Source organism: Platalea leucorodia (assembly GCF_965183815.1).
Source record: "Platalea leucorodia genome assembly, chromosome: 5".
In the NCBI taxonomy this organism is placed as follows: domain Eukaryota; kingdom Metazoa; phylum Chordata; class Aves; order Pelecaniformes; family Threskiornithidae; genus Platalea; species Platalea leucorodia.
The window spans coordinates 45081541-45104004 of record NC_138827.1 but is presented as its reverse complement, the minus strand read 5'-3'; the positions used below and the strand labels follow the sequence as shown (position 1 = coordinate 45104004).

The 22464-nt window shown below is 36.4% G+C and overlaps 1 protein-coding gene across 4 annotated transcripts in view; it reads left to right on the top strand.

Moving 5' to 3' along the window:
- The window catches only part of CAMSAP2 (calmodulin regulated spectrin associated protein family member 2), a 93667-nt gene that overhangs the window by 28414 nt on the left and 42789 nt on the right, over window positions 1-22464 (top strand). For all 4 annotated transcript variants that reach the window (XM_082313488.1, XM_082313487.1, XM_082313486.1 and 1 more), the window contains exons 3-4: window positions 19468-19629; window positions 20307-20390. In XM_082313488.1, coding sequence (XP_082169614.1) covers window positions 19468-19629; window positions 20307-20390 — 246 coding nt within the window. The remainder of the gene's footprint in view (window positions 1-19467; window positions 19630-20306; window positions 20391-22464) is intronic.

The following is a 22464-nucleotide window of genomic DNA, read 5'->3' as shown; positions in this document are numbered from 1 at the left end:
AGTTGTACCACACATCTAGACTTCAAAACTGCCGCTCACTTTTCAGTTGAAAAGGCTGAATGTTTTTATGTAGATGGTATTTACTAAAACAATGTACCAGGTTATTTCCTGTTATGCACTTGTCCAGTTTTATTCCAACTGAAATTGACAATTATGTTTTAGTTCTTGTTTAAAGTGTTTTTACAAATACTATGACTACATGCTAATCAGTGTTTTCTATGGTATTTTTTCAAAACAGAAAAAAGAAATTTCAAAGACCTTCATCTACAATTGAGGTTGTTCTTCCTTTATAACATCTCTCCCACAATTTCACTTGTTTTCTTTTCATCCTAAACTGTGACACTTTTCTTTGAAAGAACTGTTTCACCTTTATATGAATTTAGGTTATTTTGTTATATAAAATCCATTTAGATTTAATACAATATATAGTTAATACAAAAAAAAAATACTGTCCAGTCAACTTACTCTGCTGCATTTGTCTCAGTCTTAGGGTGTGAGCTGTGTGATTCAGGATGGATTTCTTTTCAATGTCATGATAATGCTGAGCATGTGATAGATGCTACTAGATATTAATCAGTGATTTGCCAAATATTTTAATTAGGTTTCTTAAGTAGGATTTAGAATTTTTCAGAAGGTTAGTTTTATAACAGCATTGGAATGACTGTTCCCTAATGTAATGGGGGGAAAGGGAAAAAGTGACTTAGGCTTTCATCTGGAATTGATGTCACAAACTAATTATACAAACAAGTTCTCTGCCTCATATCCTTCTATCTCACATCTAATAATCTCACTTTTTCCCTATACATTGAAAGTAATCTAGCTCGTTGGAGCCATCAAGATATATGCACTTTGAGTGGAAGTTTAATTCCTGTAATTTTAAACGTTTTTTGTTATGAATTGTTTAACAACTTCTTAACTTCTTTAAGTCCAGTGTTCAGTCTCAAAGGTTAACTTTTGTACTGGCTGCTGTGAAAAAGCATGTCACAGTAGACTATTATATATTTAGAGAAACTGTTTTTGCAGTCTTTTACGTATTTCAGATGTTTTTTTAGAGGGTGCAGTTAGCTGCATTTGCATAAGCAGTTTGAACCCGATTATATATTGAAAGTTAAATGATATTTTGAGGTGAAATTTGAAAGTGTGGTATGTCACTTGTCTTTCCCTGTATTAGATTGTTTTAAATTTCAATATGCAGTAAATAGTGCTTAAGGTAGGGCTGTTCACTATTTCAGTGAAATGTTTATTAAATTAATCAAATACAGAATAAAATCTGGAGACTGAGCAAGACAACTATAAAATCAGGCCTATATATATTTATTTCTTTATTTATTTTTTGAAAGGATTGTTTGTCTTTATCTCATCAAGGAGCGTGTTTTACCCTAATAATATAGCGGTATATGTGCAAATATGAATACATTCACTATTATATCTTGGCAGTACATTCATTATCAGTAATTAGGAGAGAGTTTAAATTGTTTCATCCACTGTCTCGTTGAAATACCAGGGTGTGATGGCGAGTTTTCCTCTTGGATCAGGGTAACAGTGGAATGAAAATGTCCCAGGTTTATAAACAGCTGAACAAGACTTGTTAGGCAAATGTCTGGAACAATAAACAACTGGTGGTTGTAATGATTGATTACTGTAGAAAACTAATCTGTTTAAAACCAAACAATTTTTAAATAAAGACACCAGTATCTGTAAAAACTAAATTGGGAATATTATTTCTATATCTTACTGTGCACAAAAAAAGTAAAAAAAAAAAAAAAAAAATTAGTGGTAATGCCAAATACTGGAAAGCTAGGAAAACCCAGAGTGACATTTTCATTTGTAATCTTGGGACTCTAGCAAAAGCGTGATGTTAGTTTCTAAATATGACAACCTGTCTCATTCACATCCCAAAGGGATAATGCTGTTTGAGTGAGTGATTCAGTCTCATTGTTTAAGGCCTATTGTAACATTCTTTGCTACGTGCATTCAAAGCTACTCTGACATCTTATTCCTATAGATCTATTTGTGTGTGTGTAAATGTGTATATATAAACAAGTATGAAAGAGTGTTATTGGGCCAAATCTGCAAGTAGGGAAATAAGACATTAAGAATGTAAAGAACCTTAAGTTTTAGATCATTTAGCATTAGGTAGCACTTTTAATACATTAGAACTGGCTTCTATTGACTTTTTACTATGGCTGCAAAATGAGATGTCACTACTTCTATGACAGATGTGACAAGGAAAAAATCTGCCACGATGAGGGTGGTGAAACACTGGAACGGGTTGCCTGGAGAGGTGGTAGATGCGCCATCCTTGGTAACATTCAAGGACAGCCTAGATGGGGCTCTGAGCAACCTGATCGAGTTGAAGATGTCCCTGCCAATTGCAGGGGGGATGGACTAGATGACCTTTAAAGGTTCCTTCCATCCCAAAGCATTCTGTGATTCTGTGATCTGAAGAGAAACATCCAGAAGTTAAAGATCACAAAACTATTGAACATAGAAGTGAAGCTGTGAGCATTCAGCTGGCTACCAGGGGACTTCTGAGAAAGTAATGAAATCTTTTTTTTTTTTTTTTTTTTTTTTCCCCTTGCCTCCCATCATAATTTTAAACAGCAATAAAAACAAGATCTGAAATGCTGTTGCATGGAGTTAGATGAGCATGCACTTCAGTCATCATCAGAACTTGTAGATATACAGTGTACTATTTGATGTAATGGAGTAACTGATAGTGTAGTAGGCTGTCATATGCTGTGTATATCATTTAATGATCTGAGAAGCATTTGCAGATTGATATTTTGCATACCCTTAGTGGTGAAACTTAAGGAATCTTGGATTTTATATCAGCTTGTTAAGATTAGTATGTTTTAATGACTACACGCTTACTTTGCTAGGGCCAAAACCTGATTTTCCCAGTTCATGTCCCCATCCTGGACTATAACATTCTTTTCACTTTTGTCCAAAACCCAAGGAGTTAAGATAAACACAGCATTCAAAATAACTTTTATAGTCTGTCATTGAAATACCTAGAATTGCCAAAAGAATTTATAATTTATGTAAAGAGAATCCCAGTATAGTCAGTTAGGGATTAATTCAAAAGCCATTGTAAAGGTCATGTTAATGAATGAAAGAAGTATTTTAAATACTATCCAAGTAAAAAGTTTGAAGAATCACTGTTGTCATGCCTTTTCTTTATTTTGAACCATTTCGTAGTTATCGTCAAAGCTGCCTGGTAGATCAGTACGGCCCAGTTGGCTGCCAGCCAGCCTGCAGCCTTTTCTGCGGTGGATATGGGAGACGGGTGTCTGAACAGCAAACTCTGTTCAAAGTGCTTCCTGCTTTGGCTGTAAGGTCCCGGCATACAGCCTGATTTGCTGCTCTCACGCCTGGGTGAAGGATGGAGCTGGAAGCACATTCCTGTTGTGTGACTGCACATCCTGGGATGGTACAAGGAAGTCGCAGGCTATAAAGCACGGAGAAGAAGGAGTGAGGGATGTCAATGTTCCTCTTGTCTGTAGAAGCTGCTCTGGTTGAACCTCTCTGTGCTTGTTCATTGGAAGTGCAAAACCGATTTTGGTTTTTTCTGGTTTTTTTCAGTATGAGTAACTTGCATTAAACAGCTACTTTCTCATCTGCAAAAAGCACAATCAAAATAAAGTGATTTGGATTTGATACTTCATTTTGAAGTACCTGAACTATATAGCAAGTGTTACACAGTAAGCTTTTTGACGGTCAGTATTTATTTTGCACCCAAGTGCACAGAGGATGAATGGGAGAGTGCCAGATACAGTAGAAAGCATGTGTACTAATATGAATGTTCCTATCAGTTTATCTTAATTGGTTTTACCTTTTTGTCATTCTTCTTTGCAGCAATAGGAAAATTTGAAATTGTCTTTATGAAATGAAACTTACTTTATTTAAAGTGACGATTACAGGTGCATGTGTGATTGATCGTAATCAATAATTATAAGCTTGTGACATAGTTCTTCAGTCATCTGAGATCCCTCACTTCTGTACCTGTACCTTTCATCTGTTGTGGGATAATAAAATAATGCTTTAAATTAATATATCCACTGTAGCTGCATTTTATACACTAGGTACGCATTACTTACTGGAAGCTAAAAAATGACAGGGCCTTCTGTTCAGGGAGAAACCATGTGTACATCCACTTGTAGGCTTGGCATTTATTTAGCCCATGTTGTTTCTTGCGGCTCTATAGTGCCTCCCTGCCTTGCTTGGTATGTGTGCGTATGTATCCGACATATAACTTGAAAAATACTTTTTCTCATAGTTCTTAAGTAATATGTCTCAAAATAGCAACTGCTCTGTCTTTGAGGGTGAATACAGTGAGCCGTATGTCCACATTGGGAATGATTTGAAAAATCATTGCAAATGGTGTTTAGTTTTAATGCAGGTTAAATTTATTAAAATCTACTGATTGAATGTTTTGGCAGGTTTTGATTATGCCTGAATGTAAAGAGTGGAAAGATGATAACAGAAGTTCTTTTGGAAATGCGTTCTTAACAATAGATACTGTTAAGAATGGTCGGCAAAAATCCTGTGCCAAAGAGGTAGCTGTAAATGGTAGTTCACTTTGTAGTCACGCTTGCCATAACATAGAACATATGACTGATAATACTGCAAAATGTTAGAATTCATGTGGAAATTACATAACAGAATGGCAGTGAAGAAGCAATTATAATGAGTAACCTTTATAAGCTGGAGCAGCGAGGAGATGAGGCAAAAAAATAAGTCAAAAAGTATTCTGGAGAGTAACATCATCTGTTTTCTTGTTCTGCTTGGAATGAATATTTAATAGCAACTTTAAAAAAATCTTGGTAATTTTAACACTTTCTTGTGATGTTTCCTGTAATCTTGATTACCATGAAAATGCTGCAAGTGACAAATGCACCAAAGGACTGATTCGCATCAAAATCTCTATCGCTTGGCATGCAAGTGTATGATACTTGGGGAGTGGGTTTGTATTACTTAATGGCTAGAAGACTAATCAGTTTTGCCAGCTATGGAAAAGTGTAGGAAATAAACAAATAAAAATCCTCATTGTTGTTTATAATAGAGTAAAACATTAAGAAATGAGAAACCAACTGAGCAACAATAGTTCAGCTTACTGTTATACCTCCTATATGGCAGAGTAATTAACATTATTAAGCAAAGCCCAAATTACCTAAACTATGTTTTAAAGTACATGTTAAAATATTGACAAGTTTTAATTTTTAATACAGATGAAGTTCTTCTTCCCAGTCTTTCATATGTATAATGTGTACTGTAAGAATTTTCTTTGGCAAAATTGCTTACTGATTTGGATCTATCATATGTTTTGGATGATCAGGTAGACACTGTAATGTATATTGCTTGTTACCTGTGACCAATAAATGTACTATGATATTTCTTCATTAGTGAGAATTATATACCAGCTTTTCTAATAGTGTCCATTCCATCTTGTACTATCACAACATTGATTTTTACTTTTTGAAATACTACAGATGACCTGCCTATGTGGACAGCCAGCTTTTTAGGTTTGATAAAATTTTCCTTTGGGTATTTAGGTAACATAAGTTACAGATACTGCCTTCAGTTCTGATATAACATACTTGAAGCCAATGATTTTAAATTGGTTGCTAAAATGTCCAGTCATGTGTCTCACATGTAGTGCAGACAAGTTTCTCAATAATCGTCCTTTCCCATTTAAGGATTATAGGATTACAGAGTTTGGATGCTTGAAAAGAAAGAACAGATGTCAGTCAATTTATAACTTTAATGAGAAGGAGGTGTGTGGGGAGAAAAAAAAAAAACAACCAAACAAAAAAAAAAAAAAAACCACAAAACACAAAACCACAACCAGACTTAAAACTCAGAGCAAAATAAGTCATTCAGAAATTAAGAAAAAAAAAAAAAAAAAAAAAAACCAAGAAACAACAATTTCTACTTTTCTTTGCTTTATTTAGTCTGATTTAAAAAAAACATCAATGAAGTTCCTGCGGCAGTACCTCTCCAGAGATTTTGGCCTGGCTTGATGTCATCCCTCTGCAGTCCTTACTATTCACACCACGTTATTCTCCAACTCTTCCCAACAAAACTGTTTTCAGTTCCTCCAAATGGTCAACACCCAAACTGCCCAGCAAAGATTTTTGTTCTCTGGTTGTACCCTTTTGACTGACAAAAGAGGGTAGCTAATTAATCAAACTGCCTGACTTTTGTCAGGAGTCACGTTTTTAAACACACTACACCCCTACCTATCATTTGTATGGGACCTGCACTGATCCTTCCATGGCAGTATGTGGCACTGCTGATGGGACTTCATGTTTACAACTGTTGGTCTCTGAATCCATCATTTAAGGACAGCTATAAAATACTTTCCTGTTCCTTCCCTCCCTTCGTCTCCCCTCCTCTTCCCAGTTAACAAGGTGATTTAATAGCCGAGGTTCATAACAGGGATCATTCCTTTTGCCGAAGCAAGGATTTCATCATTGTGTGAAGGGCTTGCGTGGTTTCTGGACAGCACGCACTGACTTATCTTGTGCTTGTAGCAGAGGTTTCAAATAATAGTATTGGTGCTTACTGCTGTTCTTGGAAGCACAGCAAATACTTATGTTCTAGTAATCACCATCTTAAGTCATTGAAATGTGTTATTTTGAAAATGAAAGGATAGGAGTTACCATTTTTCATGTTTCTGTATTATGTTTTTCTGTTCAGCTGTTTTCTCCGTTTTGTTTCATTTATCACTCTGCCCTTTTACTCAGCGTGCCTAAGGGGGAGAAAAGGAGGAGTGATATTTTGCCAAAGAAAATAGTTGTTTACTACAATGTGAATAGGTTATTGCTGCAACTGACTTTACTGTTTTGAGAGCTACTAATTATGCAACACCTCCTGGAATAACATTATGAACCAAAAAGGCATGAGGAATGAGAACATGGCCGTGTGTTTTGTTGTTTTAATCTTTACATAGACTTATGAACTGGCAGTTATTTCATTACCAAAGGGAGGTGGAGGAGAGAGACTTTTCAAATTTATTTTCATGCCATAAAAGCTATCAGTTTACAAACAGATACTTGTGAAGGATGAGAAAAGGCATCGTTTTACCTTGGTTGCCTGTTAACTGAGAAGTAGTCTCTAGTTCACAACCCTCTCCTGTTCTATCTTAATGCTTTGGAAAAGAACATTTTAGTCTTTTCTATGTGTAGGCCACAAGCTAATTACCCTTTTCATTTTTAAAAAGAGAGTTTTCTTGGAAAGAAAATGTACTTACTGAAGATGGTGGTATATCTAGAACTATTTTTCATACCTTTACCAAAGTAACTTGTAAGAAAAATTTTAGTTACTATTTCAATGACCTTCCAATTTTTGTGAAAAGCTGGTAGAAAGACAATCCATTGCCTTACTAGTATGCCGCTTAAATTCCGTATTATTTTCAAAGTGGAGTGATGGTTGACAACAGAAGTCTATATGGTAAGTATCCCATCCTCAGCACAACCCTTTTCTGTCTACCAATGTGCTCCTGTTGATCTGCATGATCTGCAGCAGTTCCTGAGGCAGACATAGCTTGTATGCCTTTATGCTTAGCAGAAGCTTATAGTGATGGGGACTGTAGCCAGATGTTCTACAAAAATCTACAGCGGTGGATGAAGTGGCATCCCTGGGTGCAAGTAATCTATTAAAAAGGGTTATTAGTACAGCAGGATCTCTGTGAAGGCACGCAGATTGCTCTTTCTTAAGTATAAATTACATACCTCAGTACAGAGTTAGTTGGGAAGATGAAAAAACAGAAAAGTTTACAGTAAAATAATTGTTCTATGCCTGTGGGTTTGTATGTACAAGTCTTTCTCTGAAGAAGCCCTACTTTACTTTAGAGGTTCAAGATCTGTCTTAAAGCTTGGTGTTTAGTCCAGATTAACCAAACAAGTGGGAAGGCTTTTGAATATGTTTATCAAAACAACCATAATGCACCTTTCCCACTTCATAGAATCATAAAATCGTTAAGGTTGGAAAAGACCCTTGAGATCATTGAGTCCAACTGTTAACCTATCACTCCCAAGTTCACCACCAAACCATGTCCTCGAGCACCATGTCTACCTGTCTTTTAAATACCTCCAGGCATGGGGACTCAACCACTTCCCTGGGCAGCCTGTTCCAATGCCTGACTACCCTTTCGGTGAAGAAGTTTTTACTAATATCCAACCTAAACTTCCCCTGGTGCAGCTTGAGGCCGTTTCCTCTCGTCCTGTCGCTTGTTACTAGGGAGAAGAGACCAACCCCCACCTCGCTCCAACCTCCTTTCAGGTAGTTGTAGAGAGCAATAAGGTCTCACTTCTGCTATAACATCCCTGTGGACCATGTCCTTGTTTAGCAGCCGCTGTTGTGGCTGGCCTGTCACAATCCTTTAATAAGTAGATGAAAAAATGTTGGCCAGCTGTCTGATTTAGTAATGCTATTAGTCAGCAGCTTGTCAGTTACAAGGTTTTACTACATTAACAGCCATAGAGAAGCAGGTTTCTTATGATCAGTATAATTTTCTGTGTCCATTTTAATTTCTTTAATGCTGATGATAGAGTTCATTTAAGTAGGAGACTGGGAAAATTCTTTTGACCTTGGCTGTTATTTTAGAAGAAAATGTTTGACGAGGTCAGTTTCTCTCTCATGTCTTACTGTGCTGTGTTATGGTCTATAAATGTGATATTCCTATAAACCTTTGAGGAAAAGGTCAAATAATTCCTATTCTTAATGTAATTGTCATTACAGTAATGAGTGTGATGACCTTATTTCTCTGCCCTTTTTATGGTTAATAAAGAAACAGCAAGGAAATTATCAGGAGCCTGTTCATATGCAAATGCAGGAAGATTTCATATTATGTTTTCATATAAAAATTGAAGCAAGTTTTCCTCTTTTTTGAAGATAGTATGTTGAAATGACCAGACATAATGTTTTGATTTCTTTAGCCAATATTTTCCTAAATCAACAAAGCAAGCTAAGCCTAAGAAAGATTCTCATGTTTCTTTTCTAAAAATAGATTTTTGTACATCAGCAGTTTAACAAAAACCACAGAAATATTTCATAGGTTCTTGAGCAGCAGCTTTATAAAAATATGGTGATATTTGACATGTGACAGAATGAAGTTGTCCCTAGGTCTTGGATGCTTGCACATCAGAGGCATTAGCTTCAACACTAATTTTTTTGTTTGTTTGTTTTATCTAAGATGCTAAAAGATACATGTTTCCCCAACATACAATAGAAATACAAATTTGGACCAAGAAGGATGGTCACCTCTCAAACAAAGATGAGTTTTGCAACAGAAACCCAAATCTCTTGTCTATAATTAATAGTTGTTCTTAAAATACCTTCCCTGATTTAATTTAAGTCTGTATTTCCAGTATTGTATTTTGGCAAGAGTCTCACATAAGTTGCAGCTGGGAGGCACATTTCCTGAGGAAATTGAGTAGAATGTAGGAGTTAAAATCTGGAAGGCCAGTCCCAGAATTGTGCAGATGCAGCCATCTCACCATAATATTAGTGAATGAAACATTAAAAAATGACATGTAAGTGTGTACATAGAAAAGCAGAAGGAAAATTATAAGGAGCCTGTTCAGATGAAAATGTAGGGACGTTTTATATTGGCTCTTTATGCAAAAATTCACGCTTGTTTCCTCCTTTTGAAAGATAGCATCCTGTTTGTTTTCAACTTCTCACACTGCCTTGCAACAACTTAGGTTTTATGTTGTTAAGCTGAATTATGCTGGATTAAAGTCTGCATCTTTTTACACTTTTATTGAAGGTATTCTGGATTTATATTGTAATGGGGCAGCATGGCAACTTGAAGTGTTCAGCTGGGCTTTGGGTGAGTTGCAGGTTTTTTAGCAACAATCCTGGAATTTAGTTGGAGGTTTCCATTGGTAATTTGGCCCTACTTTGATCCTTTCTTGGTTTGAGAAATGAGGGAACCACATCTCACTTCATCTCTCCTCTTGTAGGAAAGCAGTGTTCTGTGTTTACCTTTATTTAAAAAAGAAAAAAAAGCTTGATAAAAATATAGTGGTATTGAGAGCTCAGTATTTGAAGCAAATGAGGTGCTACAGAGTCTTTCTCTATGTTTTAGTTTAGCCATATATTTACCATGAGGCTGGACTTTTGTACTAAGGATACCAACTAACTAACATGATTGAAGACATTAGGTGGTTGCCCAAAGCGGTTGTAGATTCTTCATCCTTGTTGATATTAAAAATATGACTGGAGAAGTCCTTGAGAAACCTGAGCTAGTTGGACCTGCTTTGGGAAAGGGGTTGGTCTTTTTCTAGGTTTCTAAGTTCTTTCTTTCAAATATTGTTTGAGTTCCTTTCCGGCAAACTGTAGGAAATGAGAAACTTCTTACATTCTATCTCAAACTGAGGCTCATCCTAAATTGCAACGAGTAATCAACCTTCCAATCTCTGCTGTGTCAAACATAGTAATTGAACAAACCAGTATATTGCACTACTCATCACTGTAATTAAAGCATCGTTTTTCTCTCGCTCTTGTTAGTACTATGTGCAGAAGAGCTCATTATTAGAACTTAGTTCACCAGAACCCAAGGCCACTGGGCAGTAGAAGGAGATGGGTTAAATGTTGAGAATTATGTAAAATTTCATCATCTGTATTACTTTAGGCAAAATCTTGATAAACTATTGTTGTAATATCAAGTTGATGGCATGACTTCTACCAGATGGGTCTTTTACATTGATTCAATGCTTTAAACCTAGCCTTATAAGGATTGTGAGATAAAGTGTGAGAGTAACGAACGAGTTTCGTATTAAGAAAAAGGCAAATCAGACATGCAGATTAGTCAGAAAGCAAGTTACATCAGGTACCTGAGCAACAAAAGCTGCCATTCCAAAATGGCTATCAATATTTAACTGTGAAATGGATTAACTAGAAGTCTATGTTGCAAAGTTTCAAAACTAGTCTGCTCTGATAACGTACTGAGCAGTGGCTCTGAGTGGCTTTGTCAGTGGGACTTGTAGCCTGGCACTGTGCCACAGCATGCTAAGTCATGCACTGGAGAAGACGTGCCTCTGTTTCCTCCTCCACTCTCATCTCCATGAATTAGTACCCCAGCCCTACATATATTTTTATTTTGGGACCTCAGCCTGTTTTCTTTCTTTCCATTTCTAACTTTCTCTCTTATGTACTTATAGCACATCACCCAAACCTGAACTCTTCACCCCAAATTCTGTAGCAACCCAGCTTGTCTTGTCACTGCTCCTGCATCTCCATGAGGAAGTGGTAGTTCTCCAGCACTCCTAGGGCTGTGTTCCTTCAGCAGATGTTCTGAGATGAACAGGCTTGGATACTCCCTTGTGATAACTGCCTCTGGAGATGTTTTAGCTGAGCTGCCAGAGAAGTTAAACCACTGCTTTTAATGTCATTACTATGTAGGTATGAATGAGTCAGGAAGAAGGAACTACTTTTTATTTATATATGGATATAGCTGGTTTATAACCGAAGTCCTGTTTCTCTTTTTCCCACTCCTGTATTCTTCAAAGATTGGCGGAGATTGTTGTGACAGAAGAAATTCAGATGGTATTTTATGTAATTACTGCTTGTTCTTGGTTTAAATGTCCAGAGCATAAGAGCAAGGAGACAGTGCACATATTTAACAGAATATAAATTTTTGTAAAGAATTTTGTAAAGAAATTTTGTTTCCTGTTTATCTGGACAGAATTTGACAATGTGATCTAGGAAAACTCTTCATTATCTGCAAAAACAAAATACTCTGGTAAATTTGAGGCTGGTGCTATTTATTCGTCTTAATGTGTGTAACTATCTTGTTATCAGTTATCCTACATTAATTTCTTGGTTTAGTTTAGCCTATCCAACTACAAATGTCTTATTTTTGAAACATGGAGTACTTCGTATAAAGGCACTGAAGTGCCTTCGTGGTTTTTACCATGAGGCACTTGATTCTTCCAGTAAATAGGATACAGACAACTTCTGGAGTAATTGTTAAGTATATTTAAAAAAAAAAACAAACCTCAAAGTAGGTAGTGTGAAACTATAAAATATGACAAAATAAAAATACTGTGATGAGCACCATTTGCTGGTTCTTGATTCCAGTGCATGTTGTGCAGGTATTTTGTTTCACTATGACCTGGAGTGGGGCAAGGTCTCACTTGGTTATGTGATTCAGAAAGAATCTGGGACTCTCTGTTAAGTATTTAGTTAGGATTGAGCTAATAGATCAAATTATTAAATTCCCTAACAAGCATAATGAGGAAACCTTAGGTAGAAGAACTTAGAAGTGCTATCAAAATGCTTAACTCGGCAAGTATCTGTACTTAACAAATCCCTTTTCTTAGAAGTGAATTACATTTCCCATGTTAGATGTGTATAATCAGTCAATTAATGATGTTTTATATATATTCATATAATTGATTACTAAATTAAAAAAGTTAGCCAAATACAGAAGGTTATAATAAATATTGAAAGTAAAAACTATTCCCTCTACCTTGCAGAACCTGCTACGATGTGTTTAGCATGACTCAGTAATGCCCGTTCTTGATGAACAAGCATCTTATCAGAGTCAAGCGCTTGTTCTTCATGAAAATGCAGTGAGGAGGTAATTCAACATGATCAGTCCATTGCAGGACAAGAATAACTAGACAACTGGGGTTATTTTAGAATTGTGCTAGGCATAAGTACTGTGTGAGGCTAGAGAAGAACTGGGACAAAAAATCATCAAATGAGGCCTCCATTTTGTCGATTGAAACCTTTTAAAACTGTTGTTTCCTTTGTAGTATCAGAATTGTCTTCGTTTTACTGTATGAATGTTGGTGAAATGAAGCAATAGCTTTGAAGTTTGTAATACAGTTATCACCTATTGGCTCTGCTCATGAATTCCTTCCTTACCTCCTGCAGTATCAAGCCTTGGCCTGTGCTTTCCCTGAGCTGGAATTCTGCAATTTTCCGCTCGTAGTTGAGTCTTGGAATTTAGGTGGCATCTCATTATGCTAGCAGATTCATTTGAGACTCGGATTATCTAGGAGAGGGGTCTTTGGGAAAGGGTGCCTCAGAGCTAAAGCTACTCAGCCTCCTCAAACTTCGTTGTTCACAGAATCTGCAAGAAAGCCAGGTTCGGAGCCGTGGGTCAGCGTGGTAGGGAAGGAGATCCTCACAGTGCTCTTGGCACGCCTTTTCACTGCGGTTGTCCTGTATGTTTAACCCCTTACTCACCTGCTCTTCCTATCTTTCTTTTACTCTGCATATTAGCAACCCTGTTTTTACCTGTCTTTTCTCCTTAAGTACGTGTCCATTAACGGTTATTCCATATGATCGATACCTTTTAGCAGTTATGAACTCAGTGGCTGTTTTTGTGGGGATGAGCTCTGTCTTAGTTATTGTATTCTCTTTCTTGCTTTGTTTCTTTCTAGTTATCAAGGCAGAGCAAAGATAACAATCAATCTGTGGTGATAATCATACAGGGAAATGTAACAATTTAAGAACTAGTATATACTGGCAGAACATTAATGGGAATTTCAGTTTTAATTTAAGAAATGTTATTTACAGTTAGCATTTTCAGGAATACACTGGACATTCAACATATTTGTAATGTTAGTGCTTACTTGTATGTCATCTCTTCAGAGTAAATTTCATCAAGCCCATGGAATTTAATCTGTACTTTACTTTTAACTGAAGTAACCAGCTGAAGTTACTGTTTTTTACTGTATTGTGAGAAGTATCTGGATCTGAAACCTCTGTTTTCAGCAGGTAGAAACAGTTGGTTACGTGCATAACTATTGATACAAAGGTGATGTAAATGGTCTCCCAGCTAATTGTAGAGAGCTGATCCCTTCTGTTCTTTGCTCGAGTGTAGGCAAAATCTTTAGGGAATTTAGCTAGAAATATGTTTTTTGTGCAAGTGAGAACTAGTGTGAAGACTTTTTTTTAAAATATGACCAAATTCCTTCACAAAATTCTTGCCAAAAAATTCTAGAAGCACAACCAACTTCAATAAGAACAGAAATACTTACTCCTGTTTACAAAAGCCATATTCTGTCAAAGATCAAATATCTGCTCCAAAGCATAGTGAGATTAGGGGACTTTTTCTTTCAATAAAAGACTCGGGGGCGGGGGGGGGGGGGGGGGGGAGATATTTATTTATTTATTTATTTAATCATGAGGATAACAATTATATCTTTTGTTTTCTTTCTGCCCCTTTCTTCAAGCACCGTAGTGGGAAATGGTTTTGTCTATTATTTTCCTGAAGGGACAGGTCAAAAGAGAACTCCTGACTTGAATATCCTTTAATGGAGTATGAGAAATATCCTTAGTAGTAGGTAGTATAAGAGCTGTCTATAATACATGGTATTTATCCATAAGTATCTGTGTGTACAGTATCATATACACCTTTTGCTTAGTACACTTTTTAATGTAGTTGTTTACAGTTCTTCAAGGGAGGTGGAGCAAGCTCCGTAATTAGGCAGACAGAGAAAGCATTAGCAGTCATGCTCAGAATAATTTTTCATCTACACTTCAGTAAGCTTCTTACTGAACTATTCAGCAGTAGAAAATAAAGCTGTGGAACCTACATTACAGGGCAGAAACTAACTAGTAATTACATGCGATTGTAAAGATTAGTAAGTTAAAACTCTTGTGTTCCATGCAGGGTGTAGCTGGGAAAGACAAAACCATGTTTGTATCTTAGAAAATAAAATACCTCTAAGAATCCAGCATTTTGTATTTTTTTTTTTTTAATATTTTGTAGTTTACCATGTAAGACTTCAGTAGTTTGCACCATTGTAGTGAAATGATCAAAGAAAAGATGTTTTTGAATTGACTTGAATCTCTGCATACGTTTTGTGATAAAACCGTGTATTACTTACTGTTGTTCACCGCTGCTGTGTTGATCTTGATTTTTTTTTTTTTTAAGATATTTCTCTAATGGTTTTGTGTTATACTCTGTGTAATTTAATATGTTACTGATTTTTTTAATTATTTCTCTAAATAATTTACTTTTTTCTAAATCATGGGTCCTTATTCAAATATGCCTTGCTGCAGTTCTGGATGTGGGAGGTATGTGACAATGTGAAATCCTGCCTGTTTTTTTTTATGCTGCATGTCAGAATGCTGACATCTTGGAGGAAATAGCAGCATTTAGAGTACCGTCTTGGTACCAGTCAGCAGCAGCTCCTGGGGAGTTCCTTCAGGCACTATATTACAGGCTTGTCCAGAGAAAGATGACATTGCTGAGCAGCTGATCCCAGTTTCTCCCCAGCTCAGAATGGTATCTGTATTTCCCCCTCAGATTTGAAAGGTTGCTTCCTTATGTCATAATTCAGTCATAATTGTGGATCCAACTAGTAAAAGTGACCTCTCCCTCTTGCTTTTTTAGTTGTACCTAAAATACGCTGTTCAGTGAGAGATGTACAAAAACAGAATTTTATTTACTAGCAGTGGAACTTTTTAAAAATCGGGTTTTTAGAGAACTTCAGCAGTTATGCTGATAAACCATCTATTCGGAACAGTAGGATACTATTTTTGTAGTGCAGTTTTTAATTTAGTCTTTCTTGTTGAGCATAGTGAATTAAAAGATGTAAAAGCATGCAGCTTGTCTGACTCTTTCCAGAATAAGTGGAAGAAAACCAGTAGAGCTGTATGTGGCATTAAATAGTTTTCCCTTTCTTTCTGTACCTCCTGTTTTAAAAAACAAACAAAGAAACAAAAAAACAAACCAAACAACTATTTTACATATAAGTTATCTTATGTGCTTATTTGGTTGCTTGCGATTTTCTGGGGGAAAAATCCATAGATGTTAATAGTTTTAAATATTTTTATTAGTAAAGAAATTATTTCTAAAATAAAGTTTGATTTTGCTAACTGGGAAAAATAGCAATTTTGTAGTTTGTTTCTCAGGATAATAGATGCAAGTTGACTCAAATTCTTCTTTTTATTATTTACTATATTTTAAAAAAATCTCCTTTTGAGCGTCATGCCTGGATTATAAAGAAAATAATTCAGAGTCACTTTTGAGACTCTGAAGATGCTTGTATTTGATAGCTTATATAAAATAAAAAGTTGTGACATAGATCCAGTCAGTGTGGGTAAAAGTTTGTTCCACTTGGTTTTGGTAGTAGAGAATATTATCTAAGGTCATCCCTTTCATTGTTCCCTCTGTTTGCTTAAGTTGTTTGCAGTTAATTAGTAATTTGCTAGAAACCTTGAAAATGTGACTCAACTAGCTAGTTGTAAATAATTTTCTTAATGTACTTATAATGTATTGAGCATATTGGGAGTTCTAGCGACACTTCAGTGGCTTTCTCTCTCCATTGGCAATCCACTTAATAGGCATGATCAAGTTTTACCGAGAAATTGATGATCCAGCATGGGAGGTGAAGGCTACTAAATTCCGCCTGGGAGAGCTGCCAGTGTTTGCTTTTCCTGCAGGCCGGTCTCAGGGCACAGGCACAGTAGCCAGTGAACCAGTCATGGATCAGCAGTTGGGGAAGAAGATTCTGCTTCCAAACATGCCTGGAGCTTCCTTGGTTGTCAGACCTCAACTGGAAGGCTGTGTCCACCCCGCAGGCAGGGGATGAAAACAGTCCTCCTGTGCAGCAAGCAGTCTGAGCGGTTCTGGATCAGCACAGATGACTCTCAGCACACCTCTAGCAGTAGCACTCCATATGAGGCCACTCTTATGTCTGGCTGGAAAATGTGTTTTTTGCACTACCTCCTCTTAAAAAGCAAATCCAGCATTCTCTTGCTATTTTAATACCTCCATTTCTTTTTCTGGGGAGGTTCTGGAATTGGCACAAGGTTGTAACCCAGGTGCCATTCAGACTAGGCAACAAAGATATAGCAAGGCAAGACCATTAGAGCCATGATCTCCGCATGTCAGAGACTATCCAAGTCTTCCCTTCTTCCTTCCTGTTTTGTACTTGCTAAACTACCCTTCTGCAGTCGGAGCTGGAAACTCCTGCAGAACTGCATGGATTTGTATGGCTGACCCAGGCTCTGGGTATCTCTTGTACCCAGGCTCTCTTGTATCCCTGACAGGCTTTTGGGACTTTACTAGTAGTTAATGTGATACTCTTATCTGAACTCCTCCTCCGCACTGCATTGCTGGGCCAGCAAAGGAGTGACTCTTTTGTATCTATGTATAGAATTGCCATATTTCACAGTGGAATGCAGGTTCCTCAGGAGACTGGTCATGGGCAATATTCTCTGTGTTTTACTTCTTAAATACTTTGGGTGTATTGTGGTCTAACCTGAACCAGCAACTAAGCACCACACAGCCGCCTGCTCACTCCCCCCACTCCAGTGGGATGGGGGAGAGAATTGGAAGGGTAAAAGTCAGAAAACTCATGGGTTGAGATAAGAACAGTTTAATAATTGAAGTAAAGTGAAATAGAATAGTAGTAATAGCAGTAATATAGTAATACAATAATAATATACAAAGCAAGTGATAGACTATATTATTGCTCACCACCCGCCAACCGATGCCCAGCTCGTCGCCAAGCAGCGATCGCTGCCCGCCCCCCCCCCCCCCGCCAACTCCCCCCAGTTTATATGCTGGGCATGACGCCATACGGTATGGCACAGCCCTTGGGCCAGTCTGGGTCAGCTGCCCTGGCTGTGCCCCCTCCCTGCTTCTTGTGCACCAGGCACAGCATGGGAAGCTGAAAAGTCCTTGACTGGTGTAAGCACTACATAGCAACAACTGAAACATCAGTGTGTTATCAACATTATTCTCATCCTAAATCCAAAACACAGCACTATACCAGCTGCTAGGAAGAAAAATCAACTCTATCCCAGCTGAAACCAGGACAGGGTGGCAAGAATTCAGCTCCCCAGCTCTTTCCTTCATTCACACCTAAAAGCTTGTATCAGTAGTTGTCCTCTAAAGGTCTGTAAATAAATTCATAAGGCAGATTAATATGGTGAAAAGAGTTTCTTCCGAATAAGTCAGTCAATGGTGGCAGGAGTGAAGAGACGCTGGTTCCTAGCATGGCTGCACTACTTGTGCTAGCAGCATGGATGGAGTGTGTGGCAAACAGGGAGCTCTAGGGTCACAGCCAGGGTCCAAAGAGAATAAGTTCGTCCCAGGAAGGTTGGCTGTCAGGAACAGTTTTGTGAATGTCTTCAGTTAGTAGATAAAGTAAGTATAGTTTGCCTGTTTTTGTCAAACAAAGTAACTTAACTGCATTAATAAAATGGGTATGTGCTGCTGTCTGCTTCTGAGGCCAGCATCATCACTTTCATTGGTGATACAAACACTAAGGGCAGCACAAAGTCTGGATCTGTTCATCTTTTTCCTATTGGGAATTCTGGAATAAATGATGTGCATGTACTACCTTAACTATAATGATTAGATAGCATATTGCTGTGTGACTCATGTTGTTCATTGCTGTTGCCATGGCTGTTATAGCTACCTTGTGAGATCTTTATATGAATATTTTTTTACAGAATTGAAGTGATGGCATTAACAAGTGTTGGGGATCTTTGTTTGCATCGCGAGCTGTGTTTAAAGGCAATGTTTTAAAAAATACTGTCTTTGGAAATTGTTCTCGTTCGTGGGAATTGTTGCTTAATACTCAGAAAGCTGTTGCTGTTCTTATCATGAAGTAGAAACAAATCTGTTCAGCTGTAGGCACTGCCTCTACAAACTGCCATCATTTTCTTATTCAGTCGCAAGAATCTAATGTAAATCCTGGTTGTCATCCTCTTTTTGTTGTTTTCTGGGGGGTTTTTTGTTTGTTTTTAATTATTACAAACTGTGAAATAGCTGTTGTCTTTCAATACATAACAACACTGGGAGAAACACACCTCCTGTTTTAACAGAAGCTATATTTTATTTATCAGTATATGCTTATTTTAAATCTAGTTGTGGATATGTAGCTGGATCTGCATAAGATAATTAGTTTACTAGAAGAAAAATAAATATTTTCTACCATGTTTGTTTACTTAGGATTAGTATAATTGTTTCTTCTTCCTGGATTATGACTTCAAAAATAGATAAACTTCCACTTATTAATGCAGCGTTTTCATGATGATGAAGGTTGTTTACCAGGCAGTCTCAGCTTTTATTTCCAGCACAAATAACATTGATCAGGCAGGGGGGTTTGTTTTTGCTGGGGTGACAAATTTAAAGGATCTCTTTTGCTCTCTTAAAAGTGATTTGATGTTTGAATCATTAACATTGCTTATTCCTTCCATTTCCAGTTCTTTATTTTTGGCGTTAATTTTGTTGCAGAAGTTATTTTAATTTGAAATAAGCATTTTTTTAATTAATGTCCCTGTGCTTTATATTGTGTTCTCAAATCTGTTATGCGTGTTTGTCTTCATTTGTCTTTCATTCAAAAACTGACAACCAGACAGAAAACTTGTAATATTTACAGTTTTGGTGTTTGCATGTATGTGGCTATGTTCAGAAACGATATGTAAGAACGTGATCTTTTGATCTGCAAACTAATTAGATATTGCTGCTTCTCTTTGTAGAGTGCTCACTTGGCCATGATCGATACTCTTATGATGGCATACACTGTAGAGATGGTCAGCGTTGAGAAAGTGATTGCATGCACTCAGCAGTATTCATCCTTCTTCCAAGCTACAGATCTACCTTATGACATTGAGGATGCTGTCATGTACTGGATAAACAAGGTATGAGTACTGGAAAAGCAAGCTGTGATTTTCTTTGTAGTCTGTATGATTCGATTAGAGATGAGTGGGTAGGATATGTATGTATGTAGGTATGTCAAGACTGTGTCTGATACAGACTGTTCCTTCATCTGCTGTGTATGGATAATAAAAAGCAAAGTTTGCAGAAATAAGTTAAACATGTGAACCAAATAAAGGGGAAATCTAAATAAAATACTATAATATACATTACATATGACATCTTAGCAGTCACTGTCATGTTGAGATGCCATGATGGCTGCTTGAGGGTCTCTTTTTGGCTTTTTAAGAGTTGCCATCTTATTGCGTAATTTATCATGATTTAAAACCAAAGTATTCTGTTTGTATTTGAAGACATCTTACTTGAAGTGATCTACCTTCACTGCATAATCAAATCAAGTAACAAGGATACGCTATTAATCAAATGTGATCGAGCATAATAAAGGACATGTTAGTTTGTACAATGTAAAGCTAACAACTAGTGACCCCAGACTGCATCTGAAACTGACATTTGCTGATTATGCTTCAGGGCTGTAGTCTGAAATATTTGTTTAATCTTTTCAGTTAACTCGGTGGTAGTGATTTATAGACCTTTTGAAAACTTAAAATTTCTATGACTTTTTTCTTAAAACAGACCACTGAATAAACTATTTTGTCTCTAGGTAAATGAACATTTGAAAGACATAATGGAACAGGAACAAAAACTAAAAGAGCATCACGGTGCAGAATCTGCAGGAGGTCAAAAGGTAGGTGTAGGAGTTAAAATATTTTAAACAAGAATAAGCATTTATCTGTAAACAAAAAATACTTGCATATAGTATGTATAGGTAAATATACATTTGCAGACATTGAATTTTTAATTGCTTGTTAAAGAAAGCAAACATTTAGTATTGAGTCATTTTGTTATTAGTTTTATCATTTCCATGAAAATATCCATTTAAATGTAACACTAATAGAGTCGTACTTTTTATTCCCAGTTGTCCTTTTTGATAAATAAATCTTTGATAGCAAGGAAACATCTGTTATGTTGGTTCTAAGGAATTTATTAAGATTAATGAATACTTTTGAATCAATTAAAACTGTAGTCAAATGTGAAATGAAAAAGACCACCACATTTTTATTCATGATTTTTAATGTTTTTTCCTTGTGAATTACATGCATCTCAAAAGAGAAATCTGTATGTGGCATCATGGGAAGCATTGCTCTGGCTATGATCCAAAATACTGGTTGATTACAGGTTTTATTATATATACAATAAAAACAGATTATGTTTGATTCCCTTTCCTAACAGGATTTTTTTTCTTTTGTTTGCGGAGCTCAGTTAATTAAGTAGCATTATATCCATCAAAATACGGAAGGATAGTATACAGCTCCAGAGTACGTAAAATTGCTTGCTTCAGAATGAGGTTGTTTATCCTGTTGTGTTATAATTATTATTGGGGAATTGGTAATCAGTTTGAACACCCTTTGGTATTATCCCTGCACTTGAATGCAGAACAGATTTCCTAGCTACTGCAAGGCTGTAATCCTAGTTCCCTTCCTGGTCTGTTTTCATGTAAGCAGCCATCTCCTTTTCAATGCTGCTCTGAAGGAGTTGCGTGTTACCTGGCTAGATTAGAAGTTCAGCTTCAAAAAGCATGAATGCAATGAATGTCTTTGCAATTGTGGTTTCTTTTTAAATAGAAGGAACGATGAAGGCTAATTAGTAAGTATGTGATTCAGCAAAAGAAAATGGTATTTTTTACAATAGTAGTGTGACCCCGATGCATATATCCTGATATGGAAAATTTGATCTGTGTTCAGTAGTGATAATAACATAGAAATCTGGAGAATAAGATGTCCTTGACAAGTTCACGTCTCAAATTTACATAAAACAAAGTAAACGGGGGACGGGGAGATAACCTATGATCCTCTGTCCTCTAGTGATTTTTCTTTTTCCTGAAAATAATAGTAGGAAGCTTTGTGAGTTTTTTAGGTCACTTTGAAGGATGAGAGTAATTTTTAAAATCCAAAGTGCATAAGAGTCTTAATATGGTAAACAAAGGTATATCAAAGAGAGCATTATTATCAGAGCAGTGCCAGATAATTATCTGTACTTGTAAAAATTCAGTAATGTTTATTTTCACTTATATTATAGTTTGTATTTTATATTAGGAATAGCAAGACAAAATTTTTAGTCTATAATTTATCTTTAATGTCAGCATTCTTGAATCAAGTGTTAAAAGACTTGTATAGTCTGTAACTCTGATCCCATAAATGGACCCAGTGGAATAAAACTTCTACATAAAAATGGTATATGCATTTGTGACAGTTTTCATATGAATTGTGAAGCTATAACACAATCAGAGCCCTGTTCTGTTGGCCAATGTACAAATGCATTTGCAAAATAGCAAAATCATGCTCCAGTTGCCATATCATGGAAAAATTTGTAATTAAGGCCTTCTCTTCTATACACTGAATTTTCAATACTGCTATCCCAGCTACATGTTATATTATTTGCCTCAGTGTTGGATTCAGCTGCAGAAATTACGTTGTCAAGTAAGGTATCCATGCTAGGGGGTTGTATTAGCATAGCTTTATTAGCTAAAATGTCAGCGTGGACAAAACCTCAGGCTCCCGTTGACCCCTAGATGTCTCTTCTGACAGTAAATTTACTGTGGATTATGTTTTTTAAAAAAAAAAGTTATTAGAAAATTAGCCATCCTTCACATTTAAGTACATGAGAAAAATGAGGATAAAACTATTTGGATAATGAGTCAAAATACCATTTCTACATTAAAGTTTCAATGAATAAAATGATAAAATGGAATCTCCTTCTAG